This window comes from Schistocerca cancellata, chromosome 9, assembly GCF_023864275.1.
Source record: "Schistocerca cancellata isolate TAMUIC-IGC-003103 chromosome 9, iqSchCanc2.1, whole genome shotgun sequence".
NCBI lineage: Eukaryota > Metazoa > Arthropoda > Insecta > Orthoptera > Acrididae > Schistocerca > Schistocerca cancellata.
The window spans coordinates 359,164,672-359,188,037 of NC_064634.1; the positions used below are offsets into that span (position 1 = coordinate 359,164,672).

General features: G+C 44.4%; 1 protein-coding gene and 1 non-coding gene across 2 annotated transcripts in view; one reads left to right on the forward strand and one right to left on the reverse strand.

Annotated features, from left to right (window-relative positions):
* The window catches only part of LOC126101413 (uncharacterized), a 141,823-nt gene that overhangs the window by 103,910 nt on the left and 14,547 nt on the right, over window positions 1-23,366 (forward strand). The window contains exons 6-7 of the mRNA XM_049912075.1: window positions 5,686-5,799; window positions 10,180-10,335. Of these exons, the coding sequence (XP_049768032.1) occupies window positions 5,686-5,799; window positions 10,180-10,335 (270 nt within the window). The remainder of the gene's footprint in view (window positions 1-5,685; window positions 5,800-10,179; window positions 10,336-23,366) is intronic.
* Trnat-ugu (transfer RNA threonine (anticodon UGU)) lies at window positions 8,580-8,654 on the reverse strand. Its single transcript has one exon. It is a non-coding gene; the product is annotated as a tRNA-Thr (tRNA).

Consider the following 23,366-nt stretch of genomic DNA (forward strand, 5'->3'; position numbering starts at 1 on the left):
AGTTGTCACAAAAAATTGCGGGGAATGGTTGTCACATGTGACAATCTGTCACAGCAGGTTCTTTAGTAGTTTTTCGCTTGTCTACGTAAAAATATTGTAAAAACTATAAAATGAGAAATCGACGACAGGTTGTACCACACATCAAGCTTGTAGCACTAAGGAGGCAAAAAATGATGGATTATCAGTTCTTAAAGCTGCAACTGATTATCAGTTCAATTACTGAACTTTAACAAGATATTGAAAGAAAATTCCCCAAGGTGAAATTGGCGCCGAAAAGATATGAAATGAATTCACATATTGTGCATACAAATTAGCAGCAACTACTTACGACAAACGAAAATTTGTGTCGTATCGGTACTAGAACCCCGATTTTGCGATTATTGTGAGCAGTCGCCTTAATCACTTCGGTTATCCGAGCACGCCCCCAGTGCCGGTCCAACCTCCATACATCACGCCGTCACAATTCAAATGATCTCACACTCGTGAAACTGAGCATAGGCGGACCATTGTTATTATTTTCTATAGACATTTTAGCCCCGCCGTGCGTGATTACATAATAAACGGCGACAGTGTCTGCATATCTGAAGGAAACTGTATTGTAATAATTGCAGTTGGAGCCTCAACACAGACACTGTCGCCGTTAATGATGAGAAGATAACTTTGCTTCCTTCCACCAGTGGTTGTTTTCCAAACAGAAAAGTTTTTTTTTCTGATGACGAGGTGAAGGAACTTAAGCATTATGATCTTCAAGAAGCCGATGTTTACTACAGCCCAACGCCAAAATAAATCAAATTTGGCTTTTGATCTTCTCATGAGATATTCTGTGAAATATCTTAAATCTTGGAAGGATAATGGGTCTGTTGCAGATGGTTGATTCACTGATTTTTAAGAGACATTCAACTCTTCCATTACGAAAATCAGGCATAAGCACCTTGGAACCAGCTTCTAGCTTAAACCGAACAAATTTGGAATATTTTTGCAGTTAGTTGACAACAGTTCTCGGAAGACGTAATTTTCTACCTCACGAATTTTCATACATGGACTAAACGGGCCGTACGTCGGTTCAGAGCTCCGATAGAGTGGGTGGTAACAGTAAAGCCATGGAAAATTGGGTCCAGTGCATAGAATGTCAAAAGCGATCTCACGAGTTATTAATCCTAAGGCCAAATTACTTTTATGCAAAAGGGAAGAACTTGTCTATTTGACGAGGAAAGATGTCAACAATTGACAACAATTTAGAAGTCGTTGACGGTATGGTGATGGAAAACAGACGAATCACAGTGGACGAAATTGCCAATATTTTACCTACCAGTCATGGTTCAGCGTAATCCATCTTACACGACAGACTAAATTTTCGGTCAGTGCAGTATAAGGCGCAAAAGATGGACATCTCTCGTAAACATTTAGCCCGTTATCACCGCGAGGGTGATGGACGTTCACATGAAATCGTTACTGTAGACGAAACGTAGTTGCAGCGTCACGAACCGGAAGGTAAGGCTGGGAGCATGTTTTGGAAACAGCTATTATTACCAAAGCTAAGAAATTTAAACGCCAGTCATCAGCTGATAAGATTATGTTAACACTATTCTGGGAGACTGAAGGTGTGGTAGCCGTTCGTTTCACCCCAAGAGACGAAACTGTGAACAGTAGAAATATTGTGATGTGTTGCTAACTAAACTGAAACCTACAATCAGATCCAGACGTCGCGGAAAACTGTGGAAAGGTGTCATACTGCAGCAAGATAACGCTCGGCCACATTCTGCCAATCGGACGACCGAGACAATAAAAGAGTTGGGACTCGAATTACTGGAACACCAGCCATACAGTCCAGAATTGGCTCTAAGCGATTTCCGCATGTTTGAACCATTGAACAAGCGGTCAGGGGAAGAAGATTTGCAACCGATGTAGAAGTCATTGATGCGGTGTAAAATTGGTTGCAGGTGCAACCAAAAAACTTTTTTTCCGACGGAATCAAAAAGCCTGTGAAACATTGAACAAATTGCGTTGACGTTCAGGAAGGTTATGTACAAAAATAATGTATGTTTCAGTTTTCCATCATGAGAATAAATATCCTTTTTCTCAAAAATCCCTTTACTTTCGACTTCCCCTCGTAGTTAAGACTGACCAAAGTCGCAGGACCCGACGGAATCTCTATCAGATTCTATAATGAATTTGGGGCTGAGGTAGCCTCTCTGTTAACTATAGTCTGTCGTAGATCTCTCGAACAAAAATACGTACCCAGTAGTTGGAACAAACCACAGGTTAAACCGGTCTACAAGAAGGGTATCAGACGCGATCGACAAAACTACCGCAAAGTATCCTTGCTATCCATGTGTTGTAGAATCTTAGAACGTGTTATCAGCTCATATATAATGAGGTATATCGAACAGAACTACCTCCTCCATGACAACAAGAATGGATTTCGAAAACAGATCAGACTTTTCTCACGTAACATCTTGAAAGCCACGGATCAAGGCGGTCGGGCAGCATTCCTCGATTTCCGAAAATCATTCGAATCAGCACCTCATCTATGCTTATTATCAGAAGTACGGTCGTACGACTATCAGACGAAGTTTTTACTATATTGAGGATATCTTGATAAAGAGGACTCAGCAAATTATCCTGAATGGAGAGTTGTTGACAGACGTAAAAAATCTTCGGGAGTACCCCACGGAAGTGCGCTGGGTTCCTTGCTGTTCATGTTGTAGATAATGACCTTGGGACAATATTAATAGTAATGTCAGACTTTTCGTGGATGATGCAGTATCTATAATGAAGTATAGTCTGAAAGAAGCTGCACCAATACTCAATCAGACCACGACAAGACCTGAAAGCGGTAAAAAGACTAGCAACTTGCTATATATGTTCAGGAATGTAAAATCGTGCGCTTCACAAATGGAAAAAACATTGTATCCAAATAATATATTACCACTGAGATAGAGTCGAAATCCGAAAACTCATGTAAACTCCTGCGTGAAACACTTAATATGAATGAAATGTAACGATCACGTATGCTCAGTCGTGGGTGGAGCAAGTAGCAGACATAGATTTGTTGGAAATTCAGTGGGTGTATAAAGGAGAGTGGTTACAAATCACTCCTGCGACCTGTCCTAGAATACTGCGACCTGTCCTAGAATACTGCTCCATTGTGTGGGACCAGTACCAAACAGGACTAACAGGGGATGCTGAACTCATACAGAGAAGACAGCACGGATGTTGAAAGGTTTGTTTGATTCCTGAGGGAGTGTGGCAGAGATGCTGAAAAAACTGAACTGGCAGACTCTTGAACACAGACGAAAACTATCCGGAGAGACGTTACTTACAGAGTTTCAAGACCCGGCATAAAACGATGACTCTAAGAACATAGTACAGCCCCTATAAAGGGATCGTGAGCACAAAATAGTAAACAATCATTCTTCCCGCACTCCTTACAAGAATGCAATAGGAAAAAACCGTAATAACTGGTACCATGGGACGTATCCTCTACCATGCTCTACAATGCGCTTCACAGGTAATCTACATTCTCCCATTTATCGTTTACTTGAAAGGTTTTCTCGCATAGCCCGTTGAATATCGTACCACAGCTGTTACGAAGGTGTTTGTGGAGCAATTGTTCCGCGTAATCGACGGTGAAGCATTTCGTAGTAAAGTACTGTAGCTTGCTGGTGAGTACATAGACCTATTGCGCTGCCAATTATTTTCTCTGCAAGATTTCTGTCAGACATGAGATCCCAAACTTAAATCAGATTTTCTTTTACTATTCTGGTACTCACTTCTACGCCTTCTGCTCTAGAATCTGACCGTTTACAAGTGCAAGAGGAGCATTACACTTATTCCATGATAATTATTGCAACTCCATCTATTACCCTTTCTACAGACGGATGCAATACTGACTTTCTCCAATTTATTTCACATGACGTCTGCTATTAACTTCACACATTGTTGTTATTGTGGTCTTCAGTTCGAAGACTGGTTTGATGCAGCTTTCCATGTAACTCTATCCTGTGCAAGCCTCGTCATCTCCGAATAACTACTGCAACAGAATCCTTCTAAATCTGCTTACTGTACTCATCTTTTGGCCTCCATCTACAATTTATACCTCCCCTCACGCTTCCCTCTAATACTAAATTGGTGATCCCTTGATGACTCAGAATGTGTCCTATCAACTGATCCCTTCCTTAAGTCAAGTTGTGCCACAAAGTTCTTTTCTCTCCAATTCTATTTAGTATCACCTCATTAGTTGTGCGATCTACCCATCCAATCTTCAGCATTCTTCTGTAGCACCACATTTCAAAAGCTTCTATTTGTGTCTAAACTGTTAATCGTCCCTGTTTCACTTCCACACTTGGCTACACTCCATACAAATGGCATTACAAAATATTTTCTAACACTGAAATCTGTGGTGTCACCTCCAGACACCACACTTGCTAGGTGGTAGCTTTTAAATCGGCCGCGGTCCGTTAGTATACGACGGACCCGCGTGTCGCCACTGTCAGTGATGGCAGACCGAGCGCCGCCACACGGCAGGTCTAGTGAGACGTACTAGCACTCGTCCCAGTTGTACAGCCGACTTTGCTAGAGATGGAACTGACACATAGCGCTCTCATTTGCCGAGACGATAGTTAGCATAGCCTTCAGCTACGTCAATTGCTACGACCTAGCAAGGCGCCAGTATCATTTAATATTTATCTATGGATGCCTGTACAGTCAGACCGATGGTCTCCAATAGTGGATTAAAGTTAAGTATTCAAAGAGCTTAGTACTTTATTTATTAGACTCAACTCCTTTAACTGTTCCAGACCTCACGCCAGTCTGCGTGAGCTTTAACGCGTGCATTTCGGCATCCTCGCATTGTGACTGTCTTGCCAAGTCACTACAAAATCTATGTTAGATGTTGACAAAAACGAGTTTCTTGCCTTTGCCTCTCTACATTTTATGTCCTCTCTATTCGGCCACCAGCAGTTATTTTGCTGCTTTAATAGCAAAATGCATCTTCCAATTTAAGTGTCTCATTCTACCATCTAATCATTCCACAATCCTCGTTCTGCTTTCGTCGATGTTCATCTTCTATCGTCCTTTCAAGACTTTGTTCTTTCCGTGCAGCCGCTCCTCAAATCCTTTGCTGTCTCTGACATAATCATAATGTCATCGGTGATCTTTAAAGTTTTCGTTTGTTCAGCCCGAACTTTGAACCGAACTTCAAATTTTTCTTGTTTCCTTTGCAGCTTGCTCAGTCTGCGTATTGAATAACATCGGGGATGGGCTACAATGCTATCTCACTCCCTTCTCAACCACTGCTTGTCTTTCATGGTCCTCTACTCTTATAAATTCCGTCTGCTTTCTGTAAAAGTTGTAAATAGCCTTCCGCTCCCTGTATTTTATCCCTGCTACCTTCGGAATTTCAAAGAGGGCATTCCAGTCATTTGCCAAAAGCATTGTGTAAGTGATACTAAAATACTATTGATAATACTTTTGTCTGATATAAAAAAAAACTGTTATATTACAATAAAATAGGATGAACGGGGTTGAAAAACATAAAAATTTTAACTAATAAAAAATCAACACTCTATGAAACACCATTTCTGTTTATTTCAATAGTTACGTCGTTTGGAGACGGCATGTTATTGTATTTTTGTTACAGTCATTTTCACACTGCGAAAAATTTATGAGTAAATATTACTTTAGCTGTTGCAGAAGGACGGGGATATAGCGCAAACTCTCAAGATGCTGATGGGTTCATCACTGTATGCATACCAGGTCGCACTCTTCTGCCTCCTCGGCCAAAGGATCATCAATCAGGTCAGTGAACCTCACCCCGACCGCATGCCCTTCCGTATACGCGTCCGGCGTGCCTAAGGACTGAGGTACCATTGGACCTTCAAGGCCTGCTCGGAGGATGTTTTTTAATTTTTTTAAGCTGTAGAATGCAAACAAACAGCTCTAATAATCAACTTCGCAGCTTCAAGACGTTCTGTTCCATTCATAAATTCCTATCCAAATCCCAACAAAATGCTTTTCTATTCACACCGAGACTACTGCAAAAGATCAGAATCTGTATTCACGCGGAGGTGACCTATGTTACGGAGAAAATAATAGAAATTAATCTTAACTACGTTACTATAGTGTGTTCCGGTCACAGCAATTAAAACGATGTTACATCCGTTATGAAGACATCTTGCAATAAAGAATCACTACAGCAATTTAAATTTTATTGAGAATGTTTTGATCTTATATATCGGATATCTTCACTGGGTTCTACCATAAAACACACGTATTTTAAAATAATGAACACATAATTTATACATAATTATTATTGCAGTTGTAATAGTGACCAGCAGTGAGTCGTTTAACAAATGTTACTATTATTGTTATTATTATTATATTTATTTTGTGTTAACTGCGAATTATTTGCTATCTCTCTCGACGTATCTGTTTGTGTTGTGGGTGCTGGAGTAGTTGCCTATTTTATGATGAGTGAATATCTCAATCAGTGGTTAGCTACGAGGTTTACAGGTGTGAGAACAGTAGAGTCTCCTGCAACGTAATATTTTTATTTCCCTTCGTAGTGTCATCTGTGTACAGTAGCTCGAAGCTTAGATATGCGTTTAGTAACTTCTTTAGAGAAATTATCTTCACGTTGTGTTTGGTGCTTTTCTGAAACGAAGTTTTCTGCATAAACTGGGTGACCAGAACATTTCTAAATCGCCTCAGGTGTTCTTAGAGCACTTCCATACTAGAGACCAGGAATAAAATTGTCTGCAAAGACCTAGCACATTGTAAGAATGTACAGCTCAGCTTTTGAACTGTAAAAGCAAGCTGAGTCTTTCTTATGTACCTCTCTTCAGCGTCCATTTTTACTTTTACACTACAAAATCATTACTCTTGGTAGCAGCATTTGCAATTCATGACAAATAAAGGGGATACGTTCATCGGCCGCAGGATCGTAAATACTGTACACTATGGTAAAAATAGGAAAACAGTAATATCTTCACTCTATTAATAAAAATTGCTAGTCGTGTCACTACCAAAATCAAACTAAAAAAAAATTCGGTCTTACTTTCTCCAATGGCCTCGTCAGTTAGAAAGTGACATAAAACTGACGAGACTAAAGAGCTTTGTGATAAAATTATGAAAATTTATTCTGAGAAGATTTCTGTTCGGTGTTTCTTGACAACTGTTTGGCTCTTGCCACAGCTCTTTTCCAATATCTCTCTGACATCTGCAACTACATTTCACGAGCCACCCTACAGTGTGTGACGAGGGTACTTCAGGTACCATCATCATTTCCTTATTCCTACTCCATTTACAAAAGAAGGAAGGAAGAAGGATTGGGTTTAACGTCCCCTCGACTTCGACGCCATTAGATACGGAGCACAAGCTCGGATGTTGTTAGAATGGGGGAAAAAAATCTGCCGTCCCCTTCCAAAGAAACCATACCTGCCTCTGCCTGGAGCGATTTAGGGAAATCACGACAAAAATAAATCTGGATGGCCGGACGCGGATTTCAGCTGTCGCGTCGTCCTCCCGAATGCGAGTCCATTGCCAGGAATGGAAGAGCTGGGTTGGAATTCGTTACTTGTAGTCGCACAGGACATCGTTGTAATGTAATGGCGAAAGGTGAAAATTTTTGCCGTTTACGAATGGAGCGTGAGAATAACGGCAGGCGGTCAGCCTCTGTTTATCTTAAATTTTTCTGCTTTTCTCGCTGTGGTCATTTTGCGAGATATATATGGCAGGAACTAATACACTGTCTGACACTTCTTGGAAAGGTGCTCTTGGAGTTTTAAACTCCTCGTGACGCACATCACCTCTTTTGCAGAGCCTGCCACTGGAGTCTGATATGCATCTCTGCAACCCTCTCACGTTTATTTAACGAACTCATGACGAAATGTTACGGTCTTCTTTAGATATCTAGGAATCCTACATAAAATTGGTCCAGGTTGATGAGTTATACCCAAGAATCGGCCGAATGAGTGAGTTTGAGATCACTTCTTTCATGGATGAATTACATTTCCCTGAGGTCCTTCCGACAAATTTCAGTCTGGCATCTGATTTAACAACAATTAATTTTATCGAACATCAGTGATTCTTTCCGCCTCTTTATGTGCACTCAGCTACATTTATTTAAGCTGGTAGTCAATTTTAGCTCCCTGCACCAGCTGTCCATCATCTGCAGGACTTACTGCATTTCACGAGATAGTTCATGGTGCTGAAACTTGCCTGTTTACAACATCCTCGCGAAACATTCGACGTTATTCCCCTGACCACTGACATGGTCCTATATCCCACGAGGCCGTGTTTTGAGTGCAAACTGTGTCAACATCCAGTGTGGAATTCATCTTCTATCAAAGTCTTGAATGCACTACCTGACAAGAAATGTGAAACACCCAGAAAAGTTGGACGAAACAAAATGAAACTTCACGGTCTTAGAAGGTATTTGATGCTATTTCAGTGATTACAAAACAGAGTCAAATTGATGAAGAATTTGGCAGTAAGAAACCAGTTGAAAAGGTAATTAAATCAAGACCCTAAGCTGTCGACAGGCGTTGATATACATCAACGGGGAAGTTGAAAATGTGTGCCCCGACCGGGACTCGAACTCGGGGTCTCCTGCTTACATGGCAGACGCTCTATCCATCTGAGCCACCGAGGGCACAGCGGATAGGGCGACTGCTGGGATTTATCCCTTACACGCTCCCTGTGAGACCCACATTTCCATCTTAATGTCCACACACTACATTAGTAGTGGCCCAGCCCATTACACTCATTACTCGCGGCAGAAAATCTTACCGAGTCCCGTAAGAGTTCGGGCAATGCGTGTGCATCCAGCACAGAAGAAGGTCAATGGCCGGTTAGCCTTAATTATATGAAGATGGTATTTGTTCTTTCGGACATGTCCGAAAGAACAGATGCCATCTTCATGTAAGAGACTGGTTATCAGTATGACACTGCACCACATATGGCCTGGATGCGCGAATTGAATCGGTTCAGAAGGGAGTCATAATACCGTTGTGCTATACGTGCAAACTGCGAGATGCCTTCAATAAGTAAGGCAACACCTTTTTGTGTAGGCCAGTTTCGGCTGAAAAAAAAATCGGAATTTGTAGTGGGACACTGTGGAACATTCCCACTTCAGCCACTATAGTATCATGATCTTCCGATAGGTGGCGCCCTATACGTAGCCTACAAAATGGCGTCTGTAGCGGAGGTCCGTTCGAAGCAGAGAACTGTCATTACTTTTCTTTTGGTGGAAAACCAGAGTATCGCAGATGTTCATAGGCTACAGAGACCTAGACTGAACAAATTCTCGGTAAGTCGTTGGGTGAGGCGTCTGTCATCATTGCAAAAGGTCGCGCAATCCTGTCCCATCTTCCACGTGTTGGCCGGCTGCACACGGTTGTGACTACTGCAATATTGGAACGTGCGGACACCCTCATTCGAGGAGGTCAACGAATCAAACACCTCGCTGCTCAACTGAACGTCTCTATTGGTGGTGTTGACGCACTTGTCCAGCAGTCTCAAGGTGTGTGACCGCTGGGTTCCTTGCCACATAACAGAAGACCACGAAGGGCATCTGTTTGCCCCGAAAAAGGATGCACTAGTCGGGAAGCATTCCGTGGATGGTGGTGAGGTTAGTGATGCAGCAAGACATCGTCGTACCATGTCGGCATTCAGGTCCTCCCAGTAATGTGGCGTAAGGCCATCGCATTGAACAGAGATTACGTTGAAAGATAGTGTTTTGTAGTTAAAAGTTTGGGGAATATTATACTGTATTAGAATCAAGAATAAAACGTACGTGCTTTCGTTAGTTGTTGAGCGCTCTCGTAAGTTGATACTAGGCGCAGAGGTTCATGGGAGCGACCGTAAATGGGAAATGCCTTTATGGTCGCTCCCATTATCCACCGCGCCGAGTGTCAACTCGATTTGCACGTATACTACCCTATCCTGAGGCAAACTGTCCCTAACCGTTTTAACTGGTCGTTGGTATCATGGGTAGTGGAACTAGGGTAGAGATGACGGTCGAGATGGTTCCACACGTGCTCTATACTTAAACAGCTGTTTGGTAACTGTCTAGCTGAGTATAAAGCATATCACACTGTTGTCCTAGATCATAGGTTCGCTGCCGATGTATTACGACACAGTTCACAGCCGCTATACCCATAATGCTCTGTTTTACAGAGCGAACGCCTTATACGGTCGGCCTTCAGCGGTGACTGGCCGGACGGCGACGTCCGCTGCTGGCGCCTGGTGCACATGCTCTGCCTCAGCACCTCGAGGGCCCTCAGCCTCAAGATCTGCGGAATCTACACGCTCTCCAGGATGACTCTGCTGCAGGTATGTATCAGTGAACAACGAAAGTTACGTTCCTCGCATCAACGGTACGAGCGTAGGAGGCAGGTCAATAATTTTACTGTAGGCCCTGCACCATACTTGCTCCACAAAGCACGCAAAACTTAATACACGATAAAACATTATTATTAAATGCATAATAGTCATGGATTTTTCCTTTTTTGGAGGATTGATATGGACTCACTCGGATTCGTGAGGCCAACTCACGACCTATTAGTAGTGGTTCAAACGTCATGAAACCCGACAACGAGTAGGAGAGCCATGTGCTGACAACATATCCCTCCATACTGCACACGATGACGCCATAGGGCAAGTATGACACGCTGGTCAGTCGGGCCTGACTGGGATGTCTATGGCCAGAACGCGGCACATTAACATTACCTTACCTTACATACACTACTGGCCATTAAAATTGCTACACCACGAAGATGACGTGCTACAGACGCGAAATTTAACCGACAGGAAGAAGATGCTGTGATATGCAAATGATTACCTTTTCAGAGCATTCACACAAGGTTGCCGCCGGTGGCGACACCTACAACGTGCTGAGGAAAGTTTCCAACCGATTTCTCATACACAAACAGCAGTTGACCGGCGTTGTCTGGTGAAACGTTGTTGTGATGCCTCGTGTAAGGAGGAGAAATGCGTACCATCGCGTTTCCCACTTTGATAACGGTCGGATTGTAGCCTATCGCGATTGCGGTTTATCGTATCGCGACATTGCTGCTCGCGTTGGTCGAGATCCAATGACTGTTAGCAGAATATGGAATCGGTGGCATCACGGGGGTAATACGGAACGCCTTGCTGGATCCCAACGGCCTCGTATCACTAGCAGTCGAGATGACAGGCATCTTATCCGCATGGCTGTAACGGATCGTGCAGCCACGTCTCGATCCCTGAGTCAACAGATGGGGACGTTTGCAAGACAACAACCATCTGCACGAACAGTTCGACGACGTTTGCAGCACCATGGACTATCAGCTAGGAGACCATGGCTGCGGTTACGCTTGACGCTGCATCACAGACAGGAGCGCCTGCGATGGTGTTCTCAACGATGAACTTGCATGCACGAATGGCAAAACGTCATTTTTTTTTCGGATGAATCCAGGTTCTGTTTATAGCATCATTATGGTCGCATCCGTGTTTGGCGACATGGCGGTGAACGCACATTGGAAGCGTATATTCGTCATCGCCATACTGGCGTAGCACCCCGCGTGATGGTATGGGGTGCCATTGGTTACACGTCTCGGTCACCTCTTGTTCGCATTGACGGCACTTTGAACAGTGGACGTTACATTCCAGATGCGTTACGACCCGTTGCTCCACCCTTCATTCGATCGCTGCGGAACCCTACATTTCAGCAGGATAATGCACGACCGCATGTTGCAGGTCCTGTAGGGTACTTTCTGGATACAGAAAATGTTCGACTGCTGCACTGGTTAGCACATTCTCCAGATCTCTCACCAACTGAGAACATCTGGTCAATGGTCGCCGAGCGACTGGCTCGTCACAATACGCCAGTCACTACTCTTGATGGACTGTGGTATCGTGTTGAAGCTGCATGGGCAGCTGTACCTGTACACGCCATCCAAGCTCTGTTTGACTCAATGCCCAGGCGTATGAAGGCCGTTTTCACGGCAAGAGGTGGTTGTTCTGGGTACTGATTTCTCAGGATCTATGCACCCACATTGCGTGAAAATGTAATCACATGTTAGTTGTAGTATAATATATTCGTCCAATGAATACCAGTTTCTCATCTGCATTTCTTCTTGTTGTAGCAATTTTAATGACCAGTAGTGTACATGTTACTGGGATGATTGTTCAAACAAGCACTACGTTTGATAACACGATGTGGTAGGATTAGAGCTGTTGAGAAATCGAATTTCTATTCAGAAATGAGCAGTGGGATTAGGACACATGTGTTTTGTACGACGGCGTCCCGAAAGCAATGCCTCCGAATTTTTTATGTGTGAGCTCTTAAAGCTTCTTAAATAAAATGTGCTTTATTAACATTCTACATCTTTGTTCTTCATGTCTACACATAGCCACCTTGGCGACAAACACATTTCTCCCAACGACACACAAATTTGTTGATACCATCACTGCAGAATGATTGACATTGTTCACGGAGCCACAACCTTAATTCTGCATGCACTGTTTCATGACTATGAAAGTGAAGTTCTCCAAGGAGTTATTAAAGTTTTGTTAACAGATGTTGTCTCATTTTCTGGCTCAAAATGGTGAACCCAGCTTTCATTATCTGTCACAATATTTTTAAGGACCCCATCATCCTCATGCTCGAAAAACAAAAGAAATTGTTGACAGATATCCTGTCTCCTCTGTTTCATGTCAGCAGTGAGCATTCGAAGCACCCATCGTTTATTTACCGCAGTTCTGCAATGATTTCCTGAACATGCTCTCGTGATATGCCGCACTTACCTGGGAGTAGTCTGTGTTATCCGACGATTTCCGTTGATGAGTTCATCAACCCAATTCCGACGAATCTCGTCGGTTGCCGTACACGGTCGTCCACTGCGAGTTCTGTCATACACTTTGAGGTGTTCGATTCCTTCGTTACGAGCACGAAAGATCCAACGTCGCAAATTACTGATGCCGATACCACCATCATCGCACACAGCTTTCGTTTTTCCGTAGATTTCAATTGGGGACACGTTTTCCGCTGTTAGAAACTCGACGCAGCACTCTCTCACGGACCGACATACAGTGTGACAATTGTTGAACTACATGAAATAAAATCGTCATAACTTCTGAACGGTTTACGTTAGGACGTTCAAACTGCAGGGTTGGCCGCGGAGCATGTTGGGAAGTAGTATGCGCATGTATGGTTTGTTTTAACGGTACAACTCACTTCCATTACGACACGTTCGTCAATAATCAAAATTGGTGCATTTGGGGGACAGAATGTCCGCATTTCACGGGTGAGAGGTCTCATCCCGTCAACGAATGACAGAGTGGCGTGCAATGTCCAGTCACGGAATAATGGGTGCGATATTCCTTGATGGCACGCTAACCACCGAACGGTACGCGAAACTTTTGGAAAATGATTTCATATAGTTCAATAATTGTTACCCTGTACACACCATCGTGTTACAAGCTGTAATTCGGAACCCTCCAGCGGCAAAGTATGGCATCTTACAACGGCGAAGCTGCAAAGTGACTGAGCGATAAGCACGGCAAGTAATAATACCTCAACCGATATTAAGAACATAATAAAAAACTCTGAGGTATTGCTTTTCCGTACGCTGTCGTATCTGACAATATAAAAAAGGCAGTTCCTCAATGAAATTACGGTAACGTTTTCCACCGACTTAAGTTGCAACATAAGTCTCTTTTTTTCAAAGAGAGACTGCAGTATTGAATGGCGATGCAGTTTTTGTGTTCCATCGACAATACAAAGATGCGAGGGCTACAATAATCTGTCAGTGTTGCATCGGAAACAAGCAACTTGTGTCACAGCAGAACGTCCACACGGTAACCGTAGCCGCGTTAGTCGCTTGGAGAGAAGTCGACTGGAGACTGAAGTATTGAATCGCGACGCAATTTGTGTGTTCCATCGTCAATACGAAGGTGCGAGAGTTACAATAATCTGTCAGTGCTGCATCGGAAACAAGCAGCTTGTCACACAGCAGAACGTCCATACGGTAACCGTAGTCACGTTAGTCGCTAGGAGAGAAGTCGGCTGGAAATTGAAGTATTGAATCGCGACGCAATTTGTGTTTTTCCATCGGCAATACAAATGTGCGAGGGCTACAATAATCTGTCAGCGGTGCGTCGGAAACAAGCAGCTTGTCTCACAGGAGAACGTCCATACGGTGACCGTAGCCGTGTTAGTCGCTTGGAGAGAAGTCGGCTGGAGACTGAAGTGTTGAATCGTGACGCAATTTGTGTGTTCCATCGTCAATACGAGTGTGTGAGGGTCACAATAAACTGTCAGTATTACACTGGAAACAAGCAGCTTGTCTCGTAGGAGAAAGTCCATACGTTGACCGTAGCTGTGTAAGGCGCTTGGAGAGAAGTCGTCAGGAGACTGAAGTATTTAATCGTCACGCAATTTGTGTGTTCCATCTTCAGTACGAGGGTACGAGGATTCCAATAAACTGTTAGTTCTGCATCGGAAACAAGCAACTTGTCTCACAGGAGAATGTCGATAAGGGGACCGTAGTTGCGTTATTCGCTTGGATAGAAGTAGGCTGGAGACTGTAGTATTGAATCATGACGCAATTTGTGTGTTACATCGCCAATACGTGCATGTGAGTGTTACAATAAACTGTCAGTGTTGCATCGGAAACAAGTAGCTTGTCTCACAGGAAAAAATCCATACAGTGACCGTAGCCATATAGGGTGCTTGGAGAAAAGTCGGCTGGAGACTGAAGTGTTGAATCGTGCCGAAATTTGTGTGTTCCATCGTTAATACGAGGGTGCGAAGGTTACAATAAACTGTCAGTGTTGCATCGGAAATAAGCAACTTGTCTCACTGGAGAACGTCCATACGGTGACCGTAGCCGCGTTAGTCGCTTGGAGAGAAGTCCACTGGAGACTGCAGCGTTGCCGCGTTAGTCGCTTGGAGAGAAGTCAGCTGAAGACTGAAGTATTGAATAGTGACGCGATTTGTGTGTTCCATCGTCAATACGTGGGTGTGAGATTACATTAAACTGTCAGTGTTGCATCGGAAACAACAGCTTGTCTCACAGGAGAACGTCCATATGGTGACCGTAGTCACGTTAGTCGCTGGGAGAGAAGTCGGCTGGAAATTGAAGTATTGAATCGCGACGCAATTTGTGTGTTCCATCGACAATACAAATGTGCGAGGGCTACAATAATCTGTCAGCGGTGCATCGGAAACAAGCAGCTTGTCTCACAGGAGTACGACCATATTTTGACCGTACCTGTGTTAGTCGCTTGGAAAGAAGTCTGCTGTAGACTGCAGTGTTGAATCGTGACGAAATTTGTGTGTTCCATCGTTAATACGAGGGTGCGAAGGTTACAATAAACTGTCAGTGTTGCATCGGAAATAAGCAACTTGTCTCACTGGAGAACGTCCATACGGTGACCGTAGCCGCGTTAGTCGCTTGGAGAGAAGTCCACTGGAGACTGCAGCGTTGCCGCGTTAGTCGCTTGGAGAGAAGTCAGCTGAAGACTGAAGTATTGAATAGTGACGCGATTTGTGTGTTCCATCGTCAATACGTGGGTGTGAGATTACATTAAACTGTCAGTGTTGCATCGGAAACAACAGCTTGTCTCACAGGAGAACGTCCATATGGTGACCGTAGTCACGTTAGTCGCTGGGAGAGAAGTCGGCTGGAAATTGAAGTATTGAATCGCGACGCAATTTGTGTGTTCCATCGACAATACAAATGTGCGAGGGCTACAATAATCTGTCAGCGGTGCATCGGAAACAAGCAGCTTGTCTCACAGGAGTACGACCATATTTTGACCGTACCTGTGTTAGTCGCTTGGAAAGAAGTCTGCTGTAGACTGCAGTGTTGAATCGTGACGAAATTTGTGTGTTCCATCGTTAATACGAGGGTGCGAAGGTTACAATAAACTGTCGGTGTTGCATCGGAAACAAGCAACTTGTCTCAATGGAGAACGTCCATACGGTGACCGTAGCCGCGTTAGTCGCTTGGGGAGAAGTCGACTGGAGACTGCAGCATTACATCGTGACACAATTTGTGTGTTCCATCGTCAATACGAGGGTGCGAGGATTACAATAAACTGTCAGTGTTGCATCGGAAACAACCAACTTGTCTCACAGGAGAACGACGATACGGTGACCGTAGCCGCGTTAGTCGCTTGGAGAGAAGTTGGCTGGAGGCCGTAGTATAGTATCGCGACGCAATTTGTGTGATCCATCGTAAATCCGTAGATGCGAGGGTTTCAATAAACTGTCAGTTGTGCATTGGAAGCAAGCACCTTGACTCCCAGGTGAACGTCCTCATGGTGACCATAGCCGCATTATTCGCTAGGAACGATTTTGGCTGGAGACCGAAGTATTGAATCGCGATGCAATTAGTGTGTTCCGTCGTAAATGCGAAGGTGCGTGGGTTACAATAAACTGTTATTGCTGCATCGGAAACAAGCAACTTATCCCAGAGGAGAACCTCGATACGGTGACTGTAGCCGCGTTAGTCGCTTGGAGACAAGTCGCTGGAGAACGTCCATACGGTGATCGAGGCAGCATTAGTCACTTTAAGAGAGTCCGGCTGGAGACTTACGTATTGAATCGTGACGAAATTTGTGTGTTCCATCGTCAATACGAGTGTGTGAGGGTCACAATAAACTGTCAGTTTAACACTGGAAACAAGCAGATTGTCTCGTAAGTGAATGTCCATACGTTGACCATAGCTGTTTTAGTCGCTTGGTGAGAAGTCGGCTGGAGACTAGTAACAAATCCCGACGCAATTTAAGTGTTCCATCGTAAATACGAGGGTGCGAGGGTTACACTAAACTGGCAGCTGTGCACCAGAACCATCAACTTGACTCCAAGGGGAACGTCCATACATTGACCATAGCCGCGTTAGTGGCTTTGAAAGAACTCGGCTAATGAATGAAGTAATGAATCCCGACGCAATTTGTGTGTTCCATCGTCAATACGAAGGTGCGAGGGTTACAATAAACTGTCAGTGTTGCATCGGAAACAAGCAGCTTGTCTGACAGGAGAACATTCATACGGTTACCAGAGCCGCGTTAGTCGCTTGGAGAGAAGTCTGCTGGAGACTGAGGTATTGAATCGTGACGCAATTTGGTGTTCCATCGTTAATACGGTGGTGTGAGAGTTACAATAAACAGTCAGTGTTGCATCGGAAACAGGCAACTTGTCTCGCAGGAGATCGCCATACGGTGACCGTAGCCGAGTTAGTCGCTTGGAGAGAAGTCGGCTGGAGGCTGTGGTTTTGAATCGCGGCGCAATTTGTGTGATCAATCGCCTTTGCGAAGATGCGAGGGTTACAATAAACTGTCAGTTGTGCATCGGAAACAAGCAATTTGACTCCCTGGAGAACGTTCATACGGTGACCATAGCTGCGTAATTCGCCGGAGACTGTACTATTGAATCGTGACGCAATTTGTGTGTTCCACCGTAAATACGAGGGTGTGAGGGTTACAATTACTTGTAGTTTTGCATCGGAAAAAAGCAACTTCTCTCACAGGTGAACGTCCATATGGTGACCGTGGCCGCGTGAGTCGCTTGGAGTGAAGTCGGCTGGAGGCTGTAGTATTGGATCGTAACGCAATTTGTGTGTTCCATCGTCAATACGAGAGTGCGAGTGTTCCAATAAACTGTCAGTGTTGCATTGGAAACATGCAACTTGACTCCCAGTAGAATGTCCATACGGTGACTGTAGCCGCGTAAGTCGCTTGGAGAGAAGTCGGTTGGACACTGTAGTATTGAATGGTGACGCAATTTGTGTGTTCCATCGTCAATACGAGGGTGTGAGGGTTACAATAAACAGTAGTTTTGCATCGGGAAAAAGCAACTTATCTCACAGGAGAATGTCCATACGGTGACCATAGCCGCGTAAGTCGCTTGGAGAGAAGTCGGCTGGAGGCTGCAGATTTGGATCGAGACGCAATTTGTGTGTTCCATCGTCAATACGAGGGTGCGAGTGTTACAATAAACTGTAGTGCTGCATCGGAAAAAAGCAGCATGTCTCACTGTAGAACGTCCATACGGTGACCGTAGTCGCGTTAGTCGCTTGGAGAGAAGTCGGCTGGAGACTGAAGTATTCAATCGTGAAGCAATTTGTGTGTTCCATCGTCAATACCATGGTGTGAGGGTTACAATAAACTGTCAGTGGTGCCTGGGAAACAAGCAGCTTGTCTCACAGGAGAACGTCCATACGGTGATCGTAGCTGCATTAGGCGCCTGGAGAGAATTAGTGTGGAGACTGAAGTATAGCACCGCGACGCAAGGTGCATGTTTCATCGTCAATACGAGGGTGTGAGGGTTACAGTAAAAGCACCGGAATCAAGCAACTTGTCCCACACGATAACGACCATAAAGTGACTGAGATACATTAGTCGTTTGAAAACAAGGCGGCTGGAGACTGTAGTATTGAATCGTGTCTCAATTTGTGTGTTCCATTGTTAATACTAAGGTGCAAGTGTTACAATAAAATGTCAGTGGTGCATCGGAAACAAGCAGCTTGTCTCACAGGAGAACGTCCGTATGTTGACCGTAGCCGCGTTATATGTTGAGAGAAGTTGGATGGAGACTGAAGTATTGAATCGTGACGCAATTTGTGTGTTCCATCTTCTATACGAGGGTGCGAGGGTTACAATAAACTGTCAGTGTTGGATCGGAAACATGCAACTTGTCTCATAGGAGAATTTCCATACGGTGACCGTAGCCACGTTAGTCGCTAGGAGAGAGGTCTGCTGGCGACTGAAGTACTGAATGGCGGCGCAATTTGTGTGTTCCATCCTCAATACGATGGTGTGAGGATTACAATTTACTGTCAGTGTTGCATCGGAAACAAGCAGCTTGTCTCTCAGGAGAACATCCATACAGTGACCGTAGCTGTGTTAAGCGCCTGGAGAGAATTAGTCTCGAGACTAAAGTATTGCATCGTGACGCAAGTTGTATGATCCATCGTCAATACGAGGGTGTGAGGTTTACAATAAAATCAGCGGAAACAAGCAACTTGTCCCACATTGGAACGTCGATACGGTGACCGTTGCCACGTTAGTTGCTTGAACACAAGTCGGCTGTAGTCTGTAGTATTGAATCGTGTCGCAATTTGTGTGTTCTATCATCAATACGAGTGTGCGAGGGGTGCAATAAACTGTCTGTTGTGCATCGGAAACAAGCATCTCCACTCCCAGGAGAACGTCCATATGGTGACCATAACCGTGTTCGGCGCTAGGAGAGAAATCTGCTGGAGAGTGAAGTATTGAATTGCGTCACTATTTGTGTGTTCCATCGTTAATACTAAGGTGCAAGTGTTACAATAAAATGTCAGTGGTGCTTCGGAAACAAGCAGCTTGTCTCAGAACAGAACGTGACCGTAGTTGCGATAGTCGCTTGGAGGAAAGTCGATTGGAGAGTGTAATATTGAATCGTCAAGTAATTTGTGTGTTCCATCGCCAATACGAGGCTGCGAGTGTTACAATAAACTGTCAGTGTTGAATCGGGAACAAGCAAGTTGTCTGACAGGAGAAAGTCCATACGGTGGCCGTACGCGCATTAGTCCCTTGGCGAGAATTAGTCTGGAGAATGAAGTACTGAATATTGACGCCATTTGTGTGTTCCATCGTCAATACGAGGATGTGAGGGTTACAATAAACTATCAGTGTTGCATCGGAAATAAACAACTTGTCTCACAGGTGAACGACCATACGGTGACCTTAGATACGTTTGTCACTTTCAGAGAATTCGGCTGGAGACTCTAGTATTGAATCGTGACGCAGTTTGTGTGTTCCATCGTTAACACGAGGGTGCGAGGGTTACAATAAACTGGCAGCTGTGCATCGGAATCAAGCAACTTGACTCCCGGGAGATCGTCCATATGGTGACAATAGCCGCGTTAGTCGCTTTGAAAGAACTCTGCTAGAGACTGAAGTAATTAATCCCGACGCAATTTGTGTGTCCCATCGTCAATACGAAGGTGCGAGGGTTACAATAAACTGTCAGTGTTGCACCGGAAAGAAGCAACTTGTCTCACAGGAGAACGATCATACGGTGACCATAGCTGCATTAATCGCTTGGTGAGAAGTCGAATGGAGACTGTAGTATTGTATTTGACGCAATTTGTGGGTTTCGTCGTCAATACGAGGGTGCGCGTGTTACAATAAACTGTTAGTTGTGCATCGGAACCAAGCAACTTGACTGTTAGGAGAACGTCCATACGGTGACCATTGCCTTGTTAGTCGCTAGGAGAGGAGTCGTCTGGAGACTGAAGTATTGAATAGCGACGCAATTTGTGTGTTCCATCAGCAATACAAAGGTGCGAGTGCCACAATAAAATGTCAGAGGTGCATAGGAAACAAGCAGCTTTTCTCACAAGAGATCGTCCATACGGTGACCGTAGCTGCATTAGTCGCTTGGAGATAAGGCATCTGGAGACTGTAATATTGAATCCTGACGCAATTTGTGTGTTCCATCGTCAATACGAAGGTGTGAGAGTTACAATAAACTGAGAGTGTTGCATCGGAAACTATGAGTTGTCTCACAGGAGAACGTCCAAACGGTGACCGTTTCTCGTTAGTCACTTGGAGAGAAGTCGGCTGGAGACTGAAGTATTCAATCTTGACGCAATTTGTGTGTTCCATCGTCAATACGATGGTGTGTGGGTTACAATAAACTGTCAGTGTTGCCTCGGAACCAAGCAACTTGTCTCACAGGAGAATGTCCATATGGTGACCGTAGCTGCGATACGCGCCTGGAGAGAATTAGTCTGGAGACTGAAGTATTGGATCGTGTCGCAATTTGTGTGTTCCATCGTCTATACGAGTTTTTGAGTGTTACAATAAACTGCCAGTGTTGCATTTGAAACAAACAATTTGTCTCACAGGAGAACGTCCATATGGTGACCTTAGTCGCAGTAGTCGCTCGGAGAGAAGCCGGCTTTGGACTATACTATTGAATCGTGACGCAATTTCTGTGTTCCATCGTCAATACGAGGAAGCGAGTGTTACAATAAACTGTCAGTTGTTCATCGGAAACAAGCATCTTGTCTCACTGGAGAACGTCCATACGGTGACAGTAGACACGTTATTCACTTCGAGAGAAGTCGGCTGGAGTCTGAAGTATTGAATCGTGACCCAATTTGTGTGTTCCATTATCAATACGATGGTGTTAGGGTTACAATAAACGCATCGGAAACAAGCAACTTGTCTCACAGGAGAACGGCCATAGTGTGACCGTAGCCGTGTTAATTGCTTGGAGAGAAGTCGGCTGGAAAATGTAGTATTGAATCGTGACGCAATTTGTGTGTTCCATCGTCAATACGAGGGTCTGAGGTTTACAATAAACTGTCAGTGTTGCATCGGAAACAAGCAGCTCGTCTCACAGGAGAACGTCCATATGTTGACCGTAGCCGAGTTAGTCGCTTGGAGTGAAGTTCGCTGGAGACTGAAGTATTGAATCTCGACGTAATTTATGTGTTCCATCGTCAATACGAATGAGCGAGTGCTACAATAAACTGTCAGTTGTGCATCGGAAACAAGCAACTTGACTCCCAGGAGAATGTCCTGACGGTGACCATGGTCAAGTTAGTCGTTTGAAGTGAATTCAGTTTGAGACTGAAGTATCGAATCGCGACGAAATTTGTGTGTTCCAACGTCAATACGAAGGTGCATGGCTTACAATAAACTGTCAGTTGTTCATCGGAAACAAGCAGCTTGTCTCACAGGAGAACGTCCATAGGGTGTCCGTTGCCGCGTTCGTCGCTTGGAGAGTAAACGGTTGGAGGCTGAAGTATTGAATCGTGACGCAATTTGTGTGTTCCCTCGTCAATACGAAGGTGCATGGGTTACAATAAACTGTCAGTGGTTCATCGGAAACAAGCAGCTTGTCTCACAGGAGAGCGTCCATACGGGGACAGTAGCCACGTTAGTCGCTTGGAGAGAAGTCTGGTGGATACTGTAGTATTGAATAGTGATGCAATTTGTGTGTTCCATCGTCAGTACGAGGATGTGTGTGTTAGAATAAACTGTCAATGTTGCATCGGAAACAAGCAGGTTGTCTCACAGGAGAACGTCCATACAGTGACCATATACGCGTTAGTCGCTTGGAGGGAAGTCGGCTGGAGACTGTAGTATTTAATCGTGATGTAATTTGTGTGTTCCAGCGTCAATACGAGGGTGTGAGTGTTATAATAAATTGACAATGTTGTATCGGAAACAAGCAGCTTGTCTCACAGCAGAACGTCCATACAGTGACCGTATCCGCGTTAGTCGCTTGGAGGGAAGTCGGCTGGAGACTGCAGTATTTAAGCATGATGTAATTTGTGTGTTCCAGCGTCAATACGAGGGTGTGAGTGTTAGAATAAATTGTCAATGTTGTATCGGAAACAAGCAGCTTGTCTCACAGGAGAACGTCCATACAGTGACCGTATCCGCGTTAGTCGCTTGGAGGGAAGTCGGCTGGAGACTGTAGTATTTAATCGTGATGTAATTTGTGTGTTCCATCGTCAGTACGAGGATGTGTGTGTTAGAATAAACTGTCAATGTTGCATCGGAAACAAGCAGGTTGTCTCACAGGAGAACGTCCATGCAGTGACCGTATCTGCGTTAGTCACTTGGAGGGAAGTCGGCTGGAGACTGTAGCATTTAATCGTGATGTAATTTGTGTGTTCCAGCGTCAATACGAGGGTGTGAGTGTTATAATAAATTGTCAATGTTGTATCGGAAACAAGCAGCTTGTCTCACAGCAGAACGTCCATACAGTGACCGTATCCGCGTTAGTCGCTTGGAGGGAAGTCGGCTGGAGACTGCAGTATTTAAGCATGATGTAATTTGTGTGTTCCAGCGTCAATACGAGGGTGTGAGTGTTAGAATAAATTGTCAATGTTGTATCGGAAACAAGCAGCTTGTCTCACAGGAGAACGTCCATACAGTGACCGTATCCGCGTTAGTCGCTTGGAGGGAAGTCGGCTGGAGACTGTAGTATTTAATCGTGATGCAATTTGTGTGTTCCATCGTCAGTACGAGGATGTGTGTGTTAGAATAAACTGTCAATGTTGCGTCGGAAACAAGCAGGTTGTCTAACAGGAGAACGTCCATACAGTGACCGTATCTGCGTTAGTCGCTTGGAGGGAAGTCGGCTGGAGACTGTAGCATTTAATCGTGATGTAATTTGTGTGTTCCAGCGTCAATACGAGGGTGTGAGTGTTAGAATAAATTGTCAATGTTGTATCGTAAACAAGCAGCTTGTCTCACAGGAGAACGTCCATACAGTGACCGTATCCGCGTTAGTCGCTTGGAGGGAAGTCGTTTGGAGACTGTAGTATTTAATCGTGATGCAATTTGTGTGTTCCATCGTCAGTACGAGGATG